Source organism: Malus sylvestris, chromosome 13, assembly GCF_916048215.2.
Source record: "Malus sylvestris chromosome 13, drMalSylv7.2, whole genome shotgun sequence".
Classification (NCBI taxonomy): domain Eukaryota; kingdom Viridiplantae; phylum Streptophyta; class Magnoliopsida; order Rosales; family Rosaceae; genus Malus; species Malus sylvestris.
The window spans coordinates 5,242,561-5,256,612 of NC_062272.1; the positions used below are offsets into that span (position 1 = coordinate 5,242,561).

The window sequence follows — 14,052 nt, forward strand, 5'->3', positions numbered from 1 at the left end:
GTCAGACCTCTGGCGACTTGCCCCGTCGTCGCCATTTTCTTCACCCACTCTTTTTCGTCGAGGCTGATCTTCGGGAATCCTGAGCCTCTGACTTTGTTGACGCACTTTCCTTTGCTGCAAGCCTCTGACCTTGTCAGCCACGGGCATCCGCTTCGACAACCCACGAGAGAAGCAGCTCAGGCTGTGGGAGCGCCGACGAGGCGACTTCAGATTAACCGTAACTGAGTCTTCCGGCTTGAGCCAGTGGATGATGAACCAGTGAGAAAGTGGTATCTGTGTCCAGATCTGATGATGCACATGCAGCAGCAGAACCCGGAATTTTCCCTAGTGGAGACAAATCCACCATTGGCGGCGCGGCATCACAGAGGTTTTTGGAGGGGACAAGACCTCGAGCACATACGATCTGGTTGAGCAGATGCATTACTTGTACATGAGTGTGGTGAAGGCAAGAGATCTTCTAACCATGGATGTTATAGGAAGCCTTGATCCTTATGTGAAGGTGAAGCTTGGCAACTACAAAGGGGTGACCAAGCATGTCCAGATCTTCATGGTTTGAAGCAGCCAGTTCGAAACGAAATTGGTGGTCGGCGGTCGAGTGCAGGAGGCAGTACTTCGAGGCTGCTTTGTTAAATCCAATCGAGATCCTCCTGGGTTCTGGATGATGTCGATTTGGTTTTGGAGATGGGAAATGGAAGCTACGAGCTTATGCTTGCCATTGAAAGTGGGAAATTGGATAGCTCTTGCTCTGTCTTCGAAATAACGTGGCAAAGCCATTCCTCCTCCTTCTTCATCTTCTCTTTCTTTTGCCGGAGAAGATGATGGGTTTGCTTCTACTTGCTTATCCATTCACAAATTCCAACCAAAGCCTCTCTCTGTTTTTACCCCTAGAACTGAGTATATTGTTTAGAGAGAGATAGAGAGAGTGAGGAGAAAGAATGAGTCAGAGACATGAAAAGACGCGGTGGTAGCTGTGTTGTTGAGATAGAGATGGGAAATAGGTTTTTGGATGGTTTCTTAAAACTGCACAGAGTCTGCGAAGCTTTTCTGGAAAAGCCCCAAAGAGTGAGGTTTTCTGGGTTCTTAGGTTTCTGCAGTTTCACGGTGGTTAGATGAAAAAAATGAAAAAGAACCGACATAGTTTTTTGTGTCGATTCCCACAGACGGCGCCAAATGTTGATGCACAAAACCGGAGGTATTGGAACAACGTAAATCTGACCGTGAATCTGCAAGAAATGTAAATAACACAAGATGTATCGTGGTTCACCCCAAGGTTTGGGCTACGTCCACACTGATATTGTATTTATCTGAGAAGTGAGGGAGAGAGATTCAGAGCCTTTGAGGGAGAGAGTTTCTGAGGGTGAGAGGGCCTAGGAATTGGCATTCCCTAATTGTGAGGGTGAGGGTCCTTTTATAGAATAAGGACTCCTCACTTATTACATATTTGCCCATTCCTTTATTACATAATTACATTTAAGTCCCTCGAGTATTTATACGAGGTCTAAATACGAGGCCCTAAATATGGTATAAACACAATATAAATCTCTAATTGAAAATATTTTGTGCACAAAGATTATTGCTTTGAGATCTGACTCTGGTGGTGAATTCATGAGCACTCTATTTTCTAATTTATTGGCAAAACATGGTATCCAACATCAGCTATCTTGTCCACACACCTCGGAACAAAATGGGTGTGCAGAACGTAAACACATGCATCTTGTGGAAACTGCATAGACCTTTTTGGTAGCATCTAAAGTTCCTTACCTATATTAGGTTGAATCATTTGTAACTGCCACCTATCTTATTAACAGGTTGTCTACTTTTTCTCGATGTTCACCTTGGGAGTCTCTCTTCAAGAAAGTGCCAAATTATGACATACTGAAAGTCTTTGGCTGCCTATGTTTCCCATGGTTGAAGCCTTATACCTCATCTAAGTTGGATCCTAATAGTGTTTTCTTGGGTTATAGTCTCAACCATAAGGGGTACAAATGTCTTGATCCCATCACAAGGTGAATTTATATCTCCTGGCATATGTTATTTGATGAGTACACCTTTTTATTCCATTAACTTCACCATTATTCCCCTATTTCCCAACCTCATTCTCCCATCCCATCTTTTGCCATACCATCAACCTTAACCTTTACCTTTATTCCTACCATATCTCCACCACCTATATTATCTGCAGCATCCTCACTCTTGTCTCAATCTGAACCTCAACCCAATCCTACTTCCCCACTTATACCTTCATCAGATTCTTTACCTAGTGATCATTCCCCACCACGACTTAACATCCATCCTATGCAAACCCAATCTAAGTTTGGTATATACAAGCTTAAAGCTCTCACTGCAACTAAGCATCCCCTACCCTCTCATTTGTCACCAAATTACATTCCCACAACCTATCTACAAGCATCCAAACATCCATATTGGCATCATGGAATACATGAGGAATTTAATGCTCTCCTTAATACTGGCATGTGGTTACTTGTTCCTTAACATTCCTATCAGAACATTGTAGGATGAAAATGGGTTTTCTGGATCAAACAAAAACCTGATGGATTTATAGATCGATACAAGGCACGTCTTGTTGCTAAAGGCTTTCACCAACAAGAAGGTCTTGATTACATTGAAACTTTTAGCCCTATGGCTAAACATGTGACAATCCAAATCTTACTTACTGTGACTGCTCAATTTGACTGGTTTTTGAACCAACTCGATGTCAGCTATGCATTCTTACACAACATTTTCTTTGAATCTATTTTTATACAACAGCCTCCTGGATTTGAAGACTCTACCAAACCAAATCATGTGTGTCAGCTCCATAAATCCTTATATGGCCTGAAACAGGCTCCCTGAGCGTGGTATGATAAGTTACATGCTGCACTTCATTATCTCGGATTTGTTGGCTCTCAAAATGATCACTCCCTCTTATGAAAAATGATCATTCCTTGATTTTCATTTTGGTTTATGTGGCCGATATTATGGTCACTGGTCTTTTCTCTGCAGCTTGTCAAAATGTGATCAAACAACTCAGTACTATGTTTCCTATTAAAGATCTTGGAGCTTTGCACTATTTTCTTGGCATTGAGGTCAAACGGTTGTGGAACCAAAAATATTCACCAGGCGACACGTGGACTTTTGAACGAAAGAGGACAAAAATACCCTTGAGGCATACCGGGATTCCTACGCGCAAATAGTGGGTAATCATCCTCAACCAATTCAAAAATGCTCCAGAAGAGGTAACCAATTCCAAATTATCTTATTATAGGTAATTATTTCCAAAACTTAATTTCCCTAATATATTATTTAGTTAATTAATTATCTAAATAATATATTCTTCCCATATCTCCTAAAATCATCCCTTAATTACCAATTTGAAACATCCACTCAAACCTAAAAAATGGCATAGGGCCGGCTACCCCATTCGAAATCTATTCCATCACCTTTTTTTCTACCTTTTCCACCTTTCTTTCCCTTTTAAATTAGCCAATCAATACCATAAATAATAAAATATCTCCTTTCATATTTAATTAGCCAATTAATTGGCTAATTAAACCAAAAATAAAACCCAAAACTCCCATCTAGGAGCCGGCCACATTCCCTCTCTTTTTCCTTATCTTTTCATATTTCCTCCACTTCATTAGCCAAATAATGATAACCATTCAATTTAGTAACTTCCCATTTATTTCTATTGTATTTTATTAGCCAATAAAGTGGCTAATAAAACCAAAAAATTCACCCAAAAGCACACAAAGGGGCCGGCCCTTTTCTTGAAAATGTGGACCAATTTGGTCCTATAAATAGTCACCCATTTCTACCAAAACACTCTAAACACTATTTCTCTCTAAATTTCTAACTTTGGCATCGGAGGTTCTTCGGCCAAAGCCCCCCCCATTCATCGTGGGCGCGTGAGGCTTTTGGCCTTAACCTAAGGTGCTAGTTGTTTTGTAGGTGCAAAATCGTCCAAGATCGAAGAGGAGAAAATTTGCATCCACAACGGTCTTCTACCGGAATTTTCCTATCTCAAACTAAATACATTTTGAATCTGTTAACTAAAGCCAAAATGGTTGGAGTTAAACCTTGTAGCATACCACTCAGCACCACCAATATTGATCATGACTCTTATCTTCTTGAGAATACTTTTGAATATCAATCTTTGGTTAGTGATCTCCAATACCTAACCTGGACACACCTAGATCTCAGTTTTGCTGTCAATCATGTGTGTCAATTCATGCATGCTCCCAAAGTTTCTCATTTCCAAGCTGTTAAGAGAATACTTAGGTATCTCAAAGGAACAATTGATCTTGGCCTCTGGTTTTCTAAATGTTCCTCACCACCTTATATCACGACTTTCTCAGATGCTGATTAGGTCGGTTGTGCTTTGGATAGGCGATCTACTAGGGGTTATTGCATCTTTCTGGGCAATTCCATTATCAGTTGGAGTGCTAAAAAGCAACCAACTGTAGCTTGTTCTTTAACAGAGGCCGAGTATCGGTCCCTTGCAAACACTGCCTTTGAAATCACCTGGATTTGTAAACTGCTTACTAATATAGGCTATCGTCTGCCTTGTTCTCCTCAACTTTGGTGTGACAATGTCTCTACTATATCTTTGCCAAGAATCCTATCTTTCATGCTTGGACGAAACATGTGGAGATCGACTATCATTACATTCGGGAAAAGGTCTTGGCCAAACAAGTCTCCTTTCACTTCATATGCACCCAAGATCAAGTGGCTAATATGTACCAAATCTCTGTCTAAGTCCAGATTTATGCTTCTTTGAGACAAACTTCAACTTCGAGTTCCCCAGTTTCATTTGAGGGAGGATATTAAGGGTAATATTGTAAACTCATCTTCTAGGGATAATATTTGGAGGTTAAGGAAAACTGTTAGTAAGTTGTTATGACATGGTTAGCCTACACAACTTGTATATACTAAAAGCGTAACTTTATTCATTTGTGAAATGAAAACATATTTTCCTAATACATTTCACCAGCTATTTAATATTTGGCAAACCATCTCCCAAAGGGCCAAAACCCTTCACTCCACCTCTCTCTCTCTCTCTCTCTCTCTCTCTCTCCGTCCCCAAATTCCCTCCCGCCGCTTCGTTATCTCTAAAACCTTCACCACCACGCCGCCGCCTGGTGGTGCTTCTCCGATCACCCGAATTACAAAACCGTAGAACTTCCCCAGCAGCCGAAATGGAGGCCACCGCGGCTTCGGACCTCTCCGACGGACCAGTCCTCAGCCTCATTAACAAGCGCATCCGAGCCCTCCGCAAAAAGCAGAACCGCATAATCCAGATGGAGGAGTCTCTTGCCCAAGGCAAGGTCCTCAACAAGGAGCAGGAGGGCGTCCTCAAATCCAAGCCCGGCGTCTTTGCCCTAATCGAAGAGCTCGAGAAGCTTCGACAGCCTCTCGCTGATGCCGTCGCCGAAGAGCAAAGCCTCGCCGTGCAGCGCCATCAGGTCTCCGCCCCTACCCCGCCTATCTCCGATGATAAGCCCAATGTCCTCCAGCCCAGTGAATCGGACGACCGCCAAGCTGCCGCCGTCGAGGAGCTTCTGAATCTGCTCTACTTTGGGTCCTTGTTCGACGTGAAGTCGCAGAGTGACTTCACCCGGATTATTCTAACCAGGACCCACGAGAGAGAATGCTGCTTGACCTACGATACCATCACTGACGATGACACTGAGATGCTCGCCCCGAGGGACTTGGATTTGATTTCGTCTCTCGGTGGATTTTTGATCTCGCGGCCCGGCGATTCCAGCTTGTCGCATAAGAATGCGTTGCAGCAATGCCTCGAACACGCCAAGCGTTGGCTCGCGAAGTCGGAGCAACCCATTGAGCCGAATTCCAATGTGACATGTAAAGTTTCTATCTTTTTGTGAAATGTTTAGTTTGTTTTTGTAAATGATTGAAATTCTGTTTTCTATGTGGCTTCTTCGTTGACATCAATGGTTTAATTTGTGTGCAGATGCGGGCTTGAGAGAGAGGCTCAGTAAGATTATGGCTTCGGACTACTTTACCACAACGCCGCAAATGAAAGAAGTTTCGGCCGCAGCAGCTGCAGGGAACTATGCTCCATTTCAGGTGCCGGTACATGAGTCTATCTCGCCTGTCCAGGTGCCTGTCCAGCTGGATTTCCAGCAGAAGGTATTATGGATTTAATTGTAAATTTTTGTCATTAGTGATATGCTTTGAGTTGTTCTATTAACAATTTGGGTGCTTAATTCATTATGATGTTTTTGGTGTTTTGATTGTGAGGCATATGATTTGTATTATTGTGGTGTTTCTTATGAGATATTGTTTTATATTTTTCTGAGTTGCTCTTGGTGTTTATGATAAAAAGTAAAAGTAAAGACTATTTCAGCATCTCTGCTTATTACTGCACAGAAATAGTTGACGTTGAAGCAAGCAGAGACAGTCTCCAAAATGGTGGATTTGGGTTGGTTACATGGCAAGCTATTGAATCTGGCAGTCAAAACGCCTAAATATAGATGCATGTTAGGTGGACAATGTAGCATGAGTACCGAACTATCTTTTATTTTGAAAGTTTTAAGAACTGTTGGCTTTGTCTTTTCTTATTCGTGCTACTGCTTCTCTTGTGGGTGATGCCAACCTTGAACTGTAAGATGTAGTGATCTGATTCAACTCTTTTACTCTCAGGTGTAGTAATAACTTTCACAAGTTTAAAAAGGGTTTAATTTGACTGGAAACTGGAAGTCGGTATTAACAGTCTTATGAAGGAATGAGTTGTTGGCTACTACCTACCCTTCCAGACGCGAGTTAAGGGTTTAGGGAAACTACGAAATAGTGAATGATGCTTTTTATTTAAACTGACCAACATGAATTAGAATAGAAGAGATTGGTATTTGGTGCTACACGAAACTAAGATTTTTTGAACCACAAGCATAATTAGGTCTCACAAAGATTTTGTTTTATCTATTGGAAATCAGAAGTTTTTATTCTTGCTGTGTATTTCTGTATGGGAATATGTGCCCTCGCCTCCCCAACAATGATCCGTGAAATTTTTATGGGCTTCTTGTATGTAGGACAAGAATCACAATTATTCTTACCACCATGCCTAATAATTATTAGAATCTTTCAACATGCACGGTTGTATTTGGTTTGAGATTAATACGAGTCTTTTTTTTGGTTATTAATGCAAATGAAAACATCATTATCTCCTTCACAGATGAACTATGCATGGTAAAGTCTTTTCTCTATTTTCTTTTGCTGTTTGCAAGAACATTTGATATTATGCATCTAAAATGAGTGCTCTTAAAGGATAATCCTAATCTATTTCTTGCCCCCTTACTGCATATTTCCCAAATCCATGAACCCTAGTTTTTATTTGAATGCAACTTCGGACTTTGTGAAGGAGGTATTTGAACTCATCCACTTTTACTAGTTGTTGGGAACAGTGCATTGAAGAATAATTCAGAATCCGAATAAGTTCAGTCCAGGGGACAAAATTAATAGTAAATGCTATTTTCTTTGTATGGATAATTTATGCTTGCCTACTTTGGAGGCCACGTGACTGACATTCTTGAATTGCTATGCAACAACTAAAACTTTGATTAGGCAATGGTTAAAGAGGTACTGTGTCTCCTTCTGGCTGTGTAGTATTTTACTCTCTTTACTTCTTAAGGTCAGAAGTAGAAAAGTGGTTGTGGTTGTTAATTTATAAATAAAGAATATAAAGAAACATCTGTTTTAGCATCAGCCTTCTTTGCATGTGCGGGGTGATGTAAACAAGTGCATTGTGATCAATCTAAATATTGGATTCAAGATTATCTAATGCATGTCTACCTTTCTCTTTCTTATTATATCTCTAGGTATACTAAAGCTCTCTTTTATTTTTTCAAAGTTTCTATTAGGTATGGTAATTTTGGGGCTTTCTTTTCCTTTTTTTTATTGGTTTACCCGAGTGTGGATGATAAACAAGTGAGAATGCAACTTTTACTAGTTTCCTTTTGACAATACATTTGGCGTCGTTTTCTTTATTTCAAGTTCATTGCTGTGCTGTTTTCTGGTCACACTCCTCCTCATCTTACTAGCACTAGCATCCATCCCTATATGGGCTGTTAACAGTTGCACTCCGTCCCATCTTTCAGTAACCCCCTTTCTCAACTTCTGCTATCTTTGTGCGTGCTTTACACCATATTTGTTTGAAGTTGTTAGGAACAAGAAATTGTTAGCATGAAATCTTCAAACTTAATGAAAGTTGTTTAATCAACTATAAGTGTAAAATGATTATTTGATTTTGTTCCAGTTATTGTTGACTGAGTAATAGATTTTGGTCAAGCAATACGCATTGAATTTTCTTTAAATGCTCTGTAGGTTGAAGACACTGCAAATTTTCAAGGACATGATACAGGTGATAGCCAATCGAGTCATACAGAGGAACTTCAGAAGGTGCTCTCAGCATAGCATTCGACAGTTGGTTCTTCTTATTTTAGCATTTTACAGGCAATTTTTTTTGGAATTTGCATCTAGTTTATTGAATGTGGGAGGTTCTTTCTTTGCAGGATGAAGTAGTGACAGAAAATCAGTCGGAGGCTGTCTCAGCTCAACAAGAAAAGGTTCAGCTAGAAACAGAAGCAGACTACAACCAGAGAGATGTAGAATTCGAGCAACAGCATGCTTCTCGCAGACCATACCAAAACCAAAGAGGTGGTCGTGGGGGAGGTGGCCGTAGAGGTTACACTAATGGCCGTGGAGGTCGAGGCAATGGCAGAGGAGGTGGTTCCTTCCAGAATGGTCGCAACCAGTATTACGACCAGCCTGGAAATTATTATCCAAGACCCTACTATAACAATAGGGGAAGGGGTGGTAGGGGTGGCGGGTCCTCATACAACCACCAAGATGCAGCTCAAGAGGGTCATGCCTCGGCCAACGTTGGAGTTGCTTCATAATGGTACCTTCAGTCTCTGTAGAATGTTTCTTGCTAGTTTTTGTATGGGGCAGTGGGGTGGAGACGTTTGCCGCATTGCATGAAACATGGTTTTTCGATGTGGGCGGTTGACGGACTCACCATCTGGGATGGTTTTTGGTCGTCTGTCGTTCAGTTAATGTGTTTTGTGTTGGAAAACATCCAAAGATATAAGATGTTGAAGTATTTTTGGGACATTGTTTGACTTAATTTAACCCCGGTGCGGCGGTGCCTGATGCCTGATGATTAAATTTCTTCGTCCGACTACAATTTATTGTACTTATTGATGGAAATGGTTCGTGTTTGGGTTTACTTATCCGTGTTGAGTCTCCACCCTCAAATCTGTATACAAATAATTTACAGTTGCTCATACTATTTGTCAGAGAAATTAAAGTTGTTATTTTTTATTTGATTAGTTGAACGGTTTGTGCTGTTTTGAACAAATGAAAATATAAGGGTTTTTTAGTTAAAATAGTTTATGAGATTGATATAATTTTTTACTTTGGTCTTGAGATTTAAAATTGGTATAATTGGTTTTTGAGTTCGTCCATTATCAATTATTTTCGTTCTTTTGTGAAAAATTTCCGTTAGATCATAATAAAATGACAAAAATGCTCTCAAATTTAATCAAAACATTTTGGCATATTATTTATTAAATTGAGGATTTTTTTTGTCATTTTTGTCTTTATTTAATAGAAATTCTTCATGGAAGGAGATGGTGGAATAACTCATTGACCATTAATATTTATTTCAAATCTCATATACCAAACTGAAGAGTTATGTCAATCTCGGAGACTAATTTTGGCTAAAATATCTAGATATAATTGTATATAAAATATATCTGTTTGGTATATCGAATTTCTTTTTTGGAAAAATTATAGATAAAATATACTTTTAATACTTAATTTCATATTTAAACAATACTTTTTAAACATTTCAATGAGAGATAAAAATTAATACATGTGAAAGATGATATCATTTACTTTTTTTTTCCTCTAAAGTGTAAGTTACAAAAATACCCTTTATCTTTTGCATTTTTTCACACTTCTTTCTCTTGTTCCCTTATCTTTTTACTTTCTCATGCTCCCTCTGTCTCTCTTTCTTTTTTTCTTTTTTCGAATCTCTCTCTCTTTTTCTCTCTCCCTTCCCTTTTCCCATTTCATCATCAAACAAACAACAAATATTGATCCATACACCAATAAAATCTTAAGTTATACATATGCCTGATCAAGAAAACACAGTACGATGAAGCACAAACCATTCTTCACAATTTGTCACAAGATCATCTTCAAGAATTTAACGAGCCCAAGTAAAAAATTTGATATGAGGAAATGTTGCAGGAGCTAGCTAGACCAATGTTAACTTGTAAGTTTGTCTACCAACTCTTTATATTTAAATATAAAAAATAAAAAAACTTTTCTCGAGGAGCTTGACCACTTGGTGAAGCACTGAAATCCTCTATGGTAAAGGAGACTTCCCATATTTGAAGAGATTTCTTCATTTAGAAATGAGTTAGTTTGTTAATTTTGTAGAGATTTATAGATGTTGAAATGGATCTTAATTTGAATTCTACTATAAGTTAGAAGGTCAGTACCAAAATAGCTTATATTTGTACAAGAACAACAGCATTGAAATTCATTTTTCTTTACTTCGATTAAATTATGGTAACAAAATAGGGTGACATTTTGTAGTTCTGAACTAACATATATAGTTTTATTTCGTTAATTTAAACAAAAGCATGCTTATTTTCTAGTTACTGAGCTTAAAGTATCACTATAATTTATGTTTTGTTTCTTCTGCTTATTTGCTTTCAGGTTCAATATCTACAGATGAAACAAATAAAGATTTGTATGCGAGGATTAGTGAAATAGTTGTATTGTAATTTTGTTGTATTTTCGTTGGGTTGTATAGGGAGCTGAGTTTGTAAATGAATCTATTAAATGTGTTTCTTTTGGTCTGCAAAAATGGTTGAAGACGGGTTTAATTGATTCTGCAAAAAATAATCGAGGATGGGTTAAACTGATTCTGCAAAAATGGTCGATGACGGGTTGAACTGATTTTGCAGGTGAGTTGAACTAATTCTACAAAAATAGTCGATGACGGGTTGAACTAATTCTTCAAAAATGGTCGAGCACGAGTTAAACTGATTCTGCAAAAATGATCGATGACGAATTGAACTGATTTTGCAAAAATGGTCGAGGATAGGTTGAATGATTATGCAAAAATGGTTAACGATGAGTTTAACTAATTCTGTAAAATGGTTGAGGACAGGATGAACTGATTCTGCAAAAATAGTTGAGGACGGGTTGAACTGATTCTGCAAAAATAGTCGATGACGAGTTGAACTAATTCTGCAAAATGATCGAGAACGGGTTGAACTAATTCTACAAAAATAGTCGATGATGAGTTGAACTGATTTTGCATATAGTTTCAGAACTGATTCTATAGAAATAGTCGATGATAGGTTATGCTTATGATATATATTAATTTTGTTGGAGTTGTGAGGGCTGAGTTCTATTAACAGCCCTAAAGATTTAGGGGTATGGTTGGTATTCTAAAACATTGTTTTCATGTTTTTGGGCTGGACTTTAGTTGTTTTTTTTTTTTTATGTTTTTGTCTCTTCTTGACATGTTTAAAAACTAGTGGGGTTACTTGAAATATAGTAAAAGTTTTTGTCTCTGTATATAAAACTCTATTTTTTTTCTTCTTCTTATTTTTCTTTCTTTACATGTTCTCTCTCCAATTCCGCACCCTTCCTTGTATAAATAAATAAATAATAGGAAAGATTCCCTCCAAAGTCAAGAGATAAAGTAATCCATGCCTTTAAAATTTGATTCAACAGTAAAAGATTGTTATAGCTTTTAAAAGTTTTTACTAATTTCTCTGTTTCTGGTCGTTGAATCAAATTTTAAAGACCTGAATCACCTGATCCCTGAGCTTTAGAGGAAAATATACAGAGAGGATTTCTTTCCTAAATAATATATCAATTTAGCCAATCGAATTTCTTTTTTTTTCTTTACATGTTTTCTCTCCAAATTTACTCCCCTCTTTTATCACTTTTTTCTTTGTCTTTCTTTTTCTATACAGAAATCAGTGCAAGTTGTTGACGTATGATCTTTAAATAGAATGAGAAGAAAGAGAAAAGAATCATACCCCTTTTCTTTATGGACAAGGATCCGCTCTGGATCTTCTTTGTGGGGATTTGGGGGATCAATCAATCGAGTCCGTTCAACGCACATCGTGCGGTCAGTTATCGTTAAGTACTATTTATATTCAATTTAAAATTTAAAATTTAAAATAATTTCTAACCGCATGATATACGATGAACGAACAAGATTGATTGATGTTCCGGATTCCTATAAAGAAGATCCAAAGAGGATTCTATTCCTTTCTTTATTACTCCAGCCCAAAGACAAAGTCTTTTTTTTCTTTTAAATTGGTCCCTCTCAGCCCATTGTTTGTCCGGTCCACGAATAAACTTTTGAGTTATAGTGGGGTTTTTTTTGTTTGCTTTCTAGTCCCTCCAAGAAGCAGCATCCAACTAATCTAAATTATAAAAAGAGAGATTCGTGTTTTGAGTGCGTAGTTGGAAGCTCATATGTTCTAATTAGTGCGACTACGCTCACATATGATATATGCTACATTCATAATTGTTATCTTTTAAACTAGTATTGTTTTTTGGGAACTTTAACGAAAAGCATCATGTACTGATTACTTTAACGAAAAACCACATTTTTACACTAAAAAGTCAATCATGGTACTATTCACTTTACCATTTATTTTGTCCTTATCATTAAAATTCAAAGTTTTCAAGCTCTTTTCATTAGTTTTCCTTTGTTTTTTTTGGTTTAATAAGACATTCTATATTATTTTAATGTGTAGGGAGGGATAGTTCAAACTAAATTTGAAGATGGGGACACGCTGCACTAACTAGTTAGTTTAATCCACGTCTATAATTTTTTTTGAAATCCTCCATGGAAGAATTAAGTGTTGCCTTTTGAAAATCTGAGATGCTCTTGAAAGTTGTCCACCAATTACTCGACGAATTGCCTCTATGGTATTGGACAGGATAACTGCTAGCATCATATGCCGTGTATGCGTTGCTATGACATCTTTCCATAGACTCACTCAGCATATGTTGGCATTTGTGGACATGGTCACTCAAAAACTATTGATATCAGTTGACATGCTCACTTTATGTTGGCATATGTCGATAGACGTGCAATATGTCTTAACAAATGATCTCAAGCCTACCAAGGCCCAATGAAATATCAATTTGCATACTATTCCAATAAAAAAATATTTGCACGCTACTTGCACAATTTTTATTGATCCCTCAATAATTTTTTCTGAATCCGCCACTTAGACTAGTTTGGTACTAACGTGCTTTTATAAAAAAATGGGTATAAAAAAAAAAACTAAACTCAAAAAGGTGTTTGGTAAACACTTAAAAACAACTTATGTTCACAGTTTTGGGTGAAAAAAAACTAAAAATGTAAAGCGCAAAAATGAGCCTATTCTCATAGCACAGCAAAAACAGTTTTTTTTTCAAAACACGGCAATACCAAATCAGTCCTTAATGGGTTTATGTGCATTGCACGGTGGTGCGCAACTTGGATGGAAGCAAAAATTTGGGACCATAGGAAAGTTCAAGAAAGAGATGCCTTTTTATTGGAGGCAGATTGTCAGCCCTCCTGTTTGGGTGCCCTTCTCATCCTCTCCTGTTTGGGTGCCCTTCTCGTCCCCTCCTATTTTGTGTGGTCACGGTTAAGCCATGTCAACATTTTATATTAATTTTTTTTATAGAGATAATAAGACAAAAAGTAATAAGAATATAAAATGTTGACGTAGCTTAACCGTGACCGCACAAATAATAAAGGATGGGAATGTCACCCAAACAGGAGGGCAGACAATCTGCCTCCCTTTTTAGTAGCCTCACCTAATTCATTAAATTTGCTTCCGCATTATAGGAGCTCATGGATTTGGACTTTGTTCACATGACGGTTATTATGTGTAAATGTCTTGTTCTAAAGTAGTTCCGGCAGTTTCCAAAAAAAAAATTTGTTCCGGTAAAAATTCTATTATGTTCTGAAGTATATTATATTTTTAAAACTTTAAC

General features: G+C 37.9%; 1 protein-coding gene and 1 long non-coding RNA gene across 2 annotated transcripts; both read left to right on the top strand.

The window, feature by feature from the left end:
- The first annotated feature begins 5,001 nt into the window (after positions 1 to 5,001).
- LOC126595960 (uncharacterized) lies at positions 5,002 to 9,244 on the top strand. The gene is made up of 4 exons (XM_050262365.1): positions 5,002 to 5,862; positions 5,972 to 6,150; positions 8,341 to 8,415; positions 8,529 to 9,244. The coding sequence occupies exons 1-4, from the start codon at positions 5,196 to 5,198 to the stop codon at positions 8,913 to 8,915; spliced, it is 1,308 nt and encodes a 435-aa protein (XP_050118322.1). The 5' UTR covers positions 5,002 to 5,195; the 3' UTR covers positions 8,916 to 9,244.
- A 666-nt stretch (positions 9,245 to 9,910) lies between these two features.
- LOC126595968 (uncharacterized) lies at positions 9,911 to 10,955 on the top strand. Its single transcript, XR_007613788.1, has 2 exons — positions 9,911 to 10,297; positions 10,747 to 10,955. It is a non-coding gene; the product is annotated as an uncharacterized LOC126595968 (long non-coding RNA).
- The last annotated feature ends 3,097 nt before the right edge of the window (positions 10,956 to 14,052 follow it).

What these genes read in the sequence shown, in the direction of transcription:
- LOC126595960 (XM_050262365.1), top strand. Translation starts at nt 5,196, where the DNA reads ATGGAGGCCACCGCGGCTTCGGACCTCTCCGACGGACCAGTCCTCAGC. An exon ending in GCCGAATTCCAATGTGACAT is followed by an intron (nt 5,863 to 5,971) that starts GTAAAGTTTCTA and finishes ATTTGTGTGCAG; the next exon opens with ATGCGGGCTTGAGAGAGAGG. An exon ending in ATACAGAGGAACTTCAGAAG is followed by an intron (nt 8,416 to 8,528) that starts GTGCTCTCAGCA and finishes CTTTCTTTGCAG; the next exon opens with GATGAAGTAGTGACAGAAAA.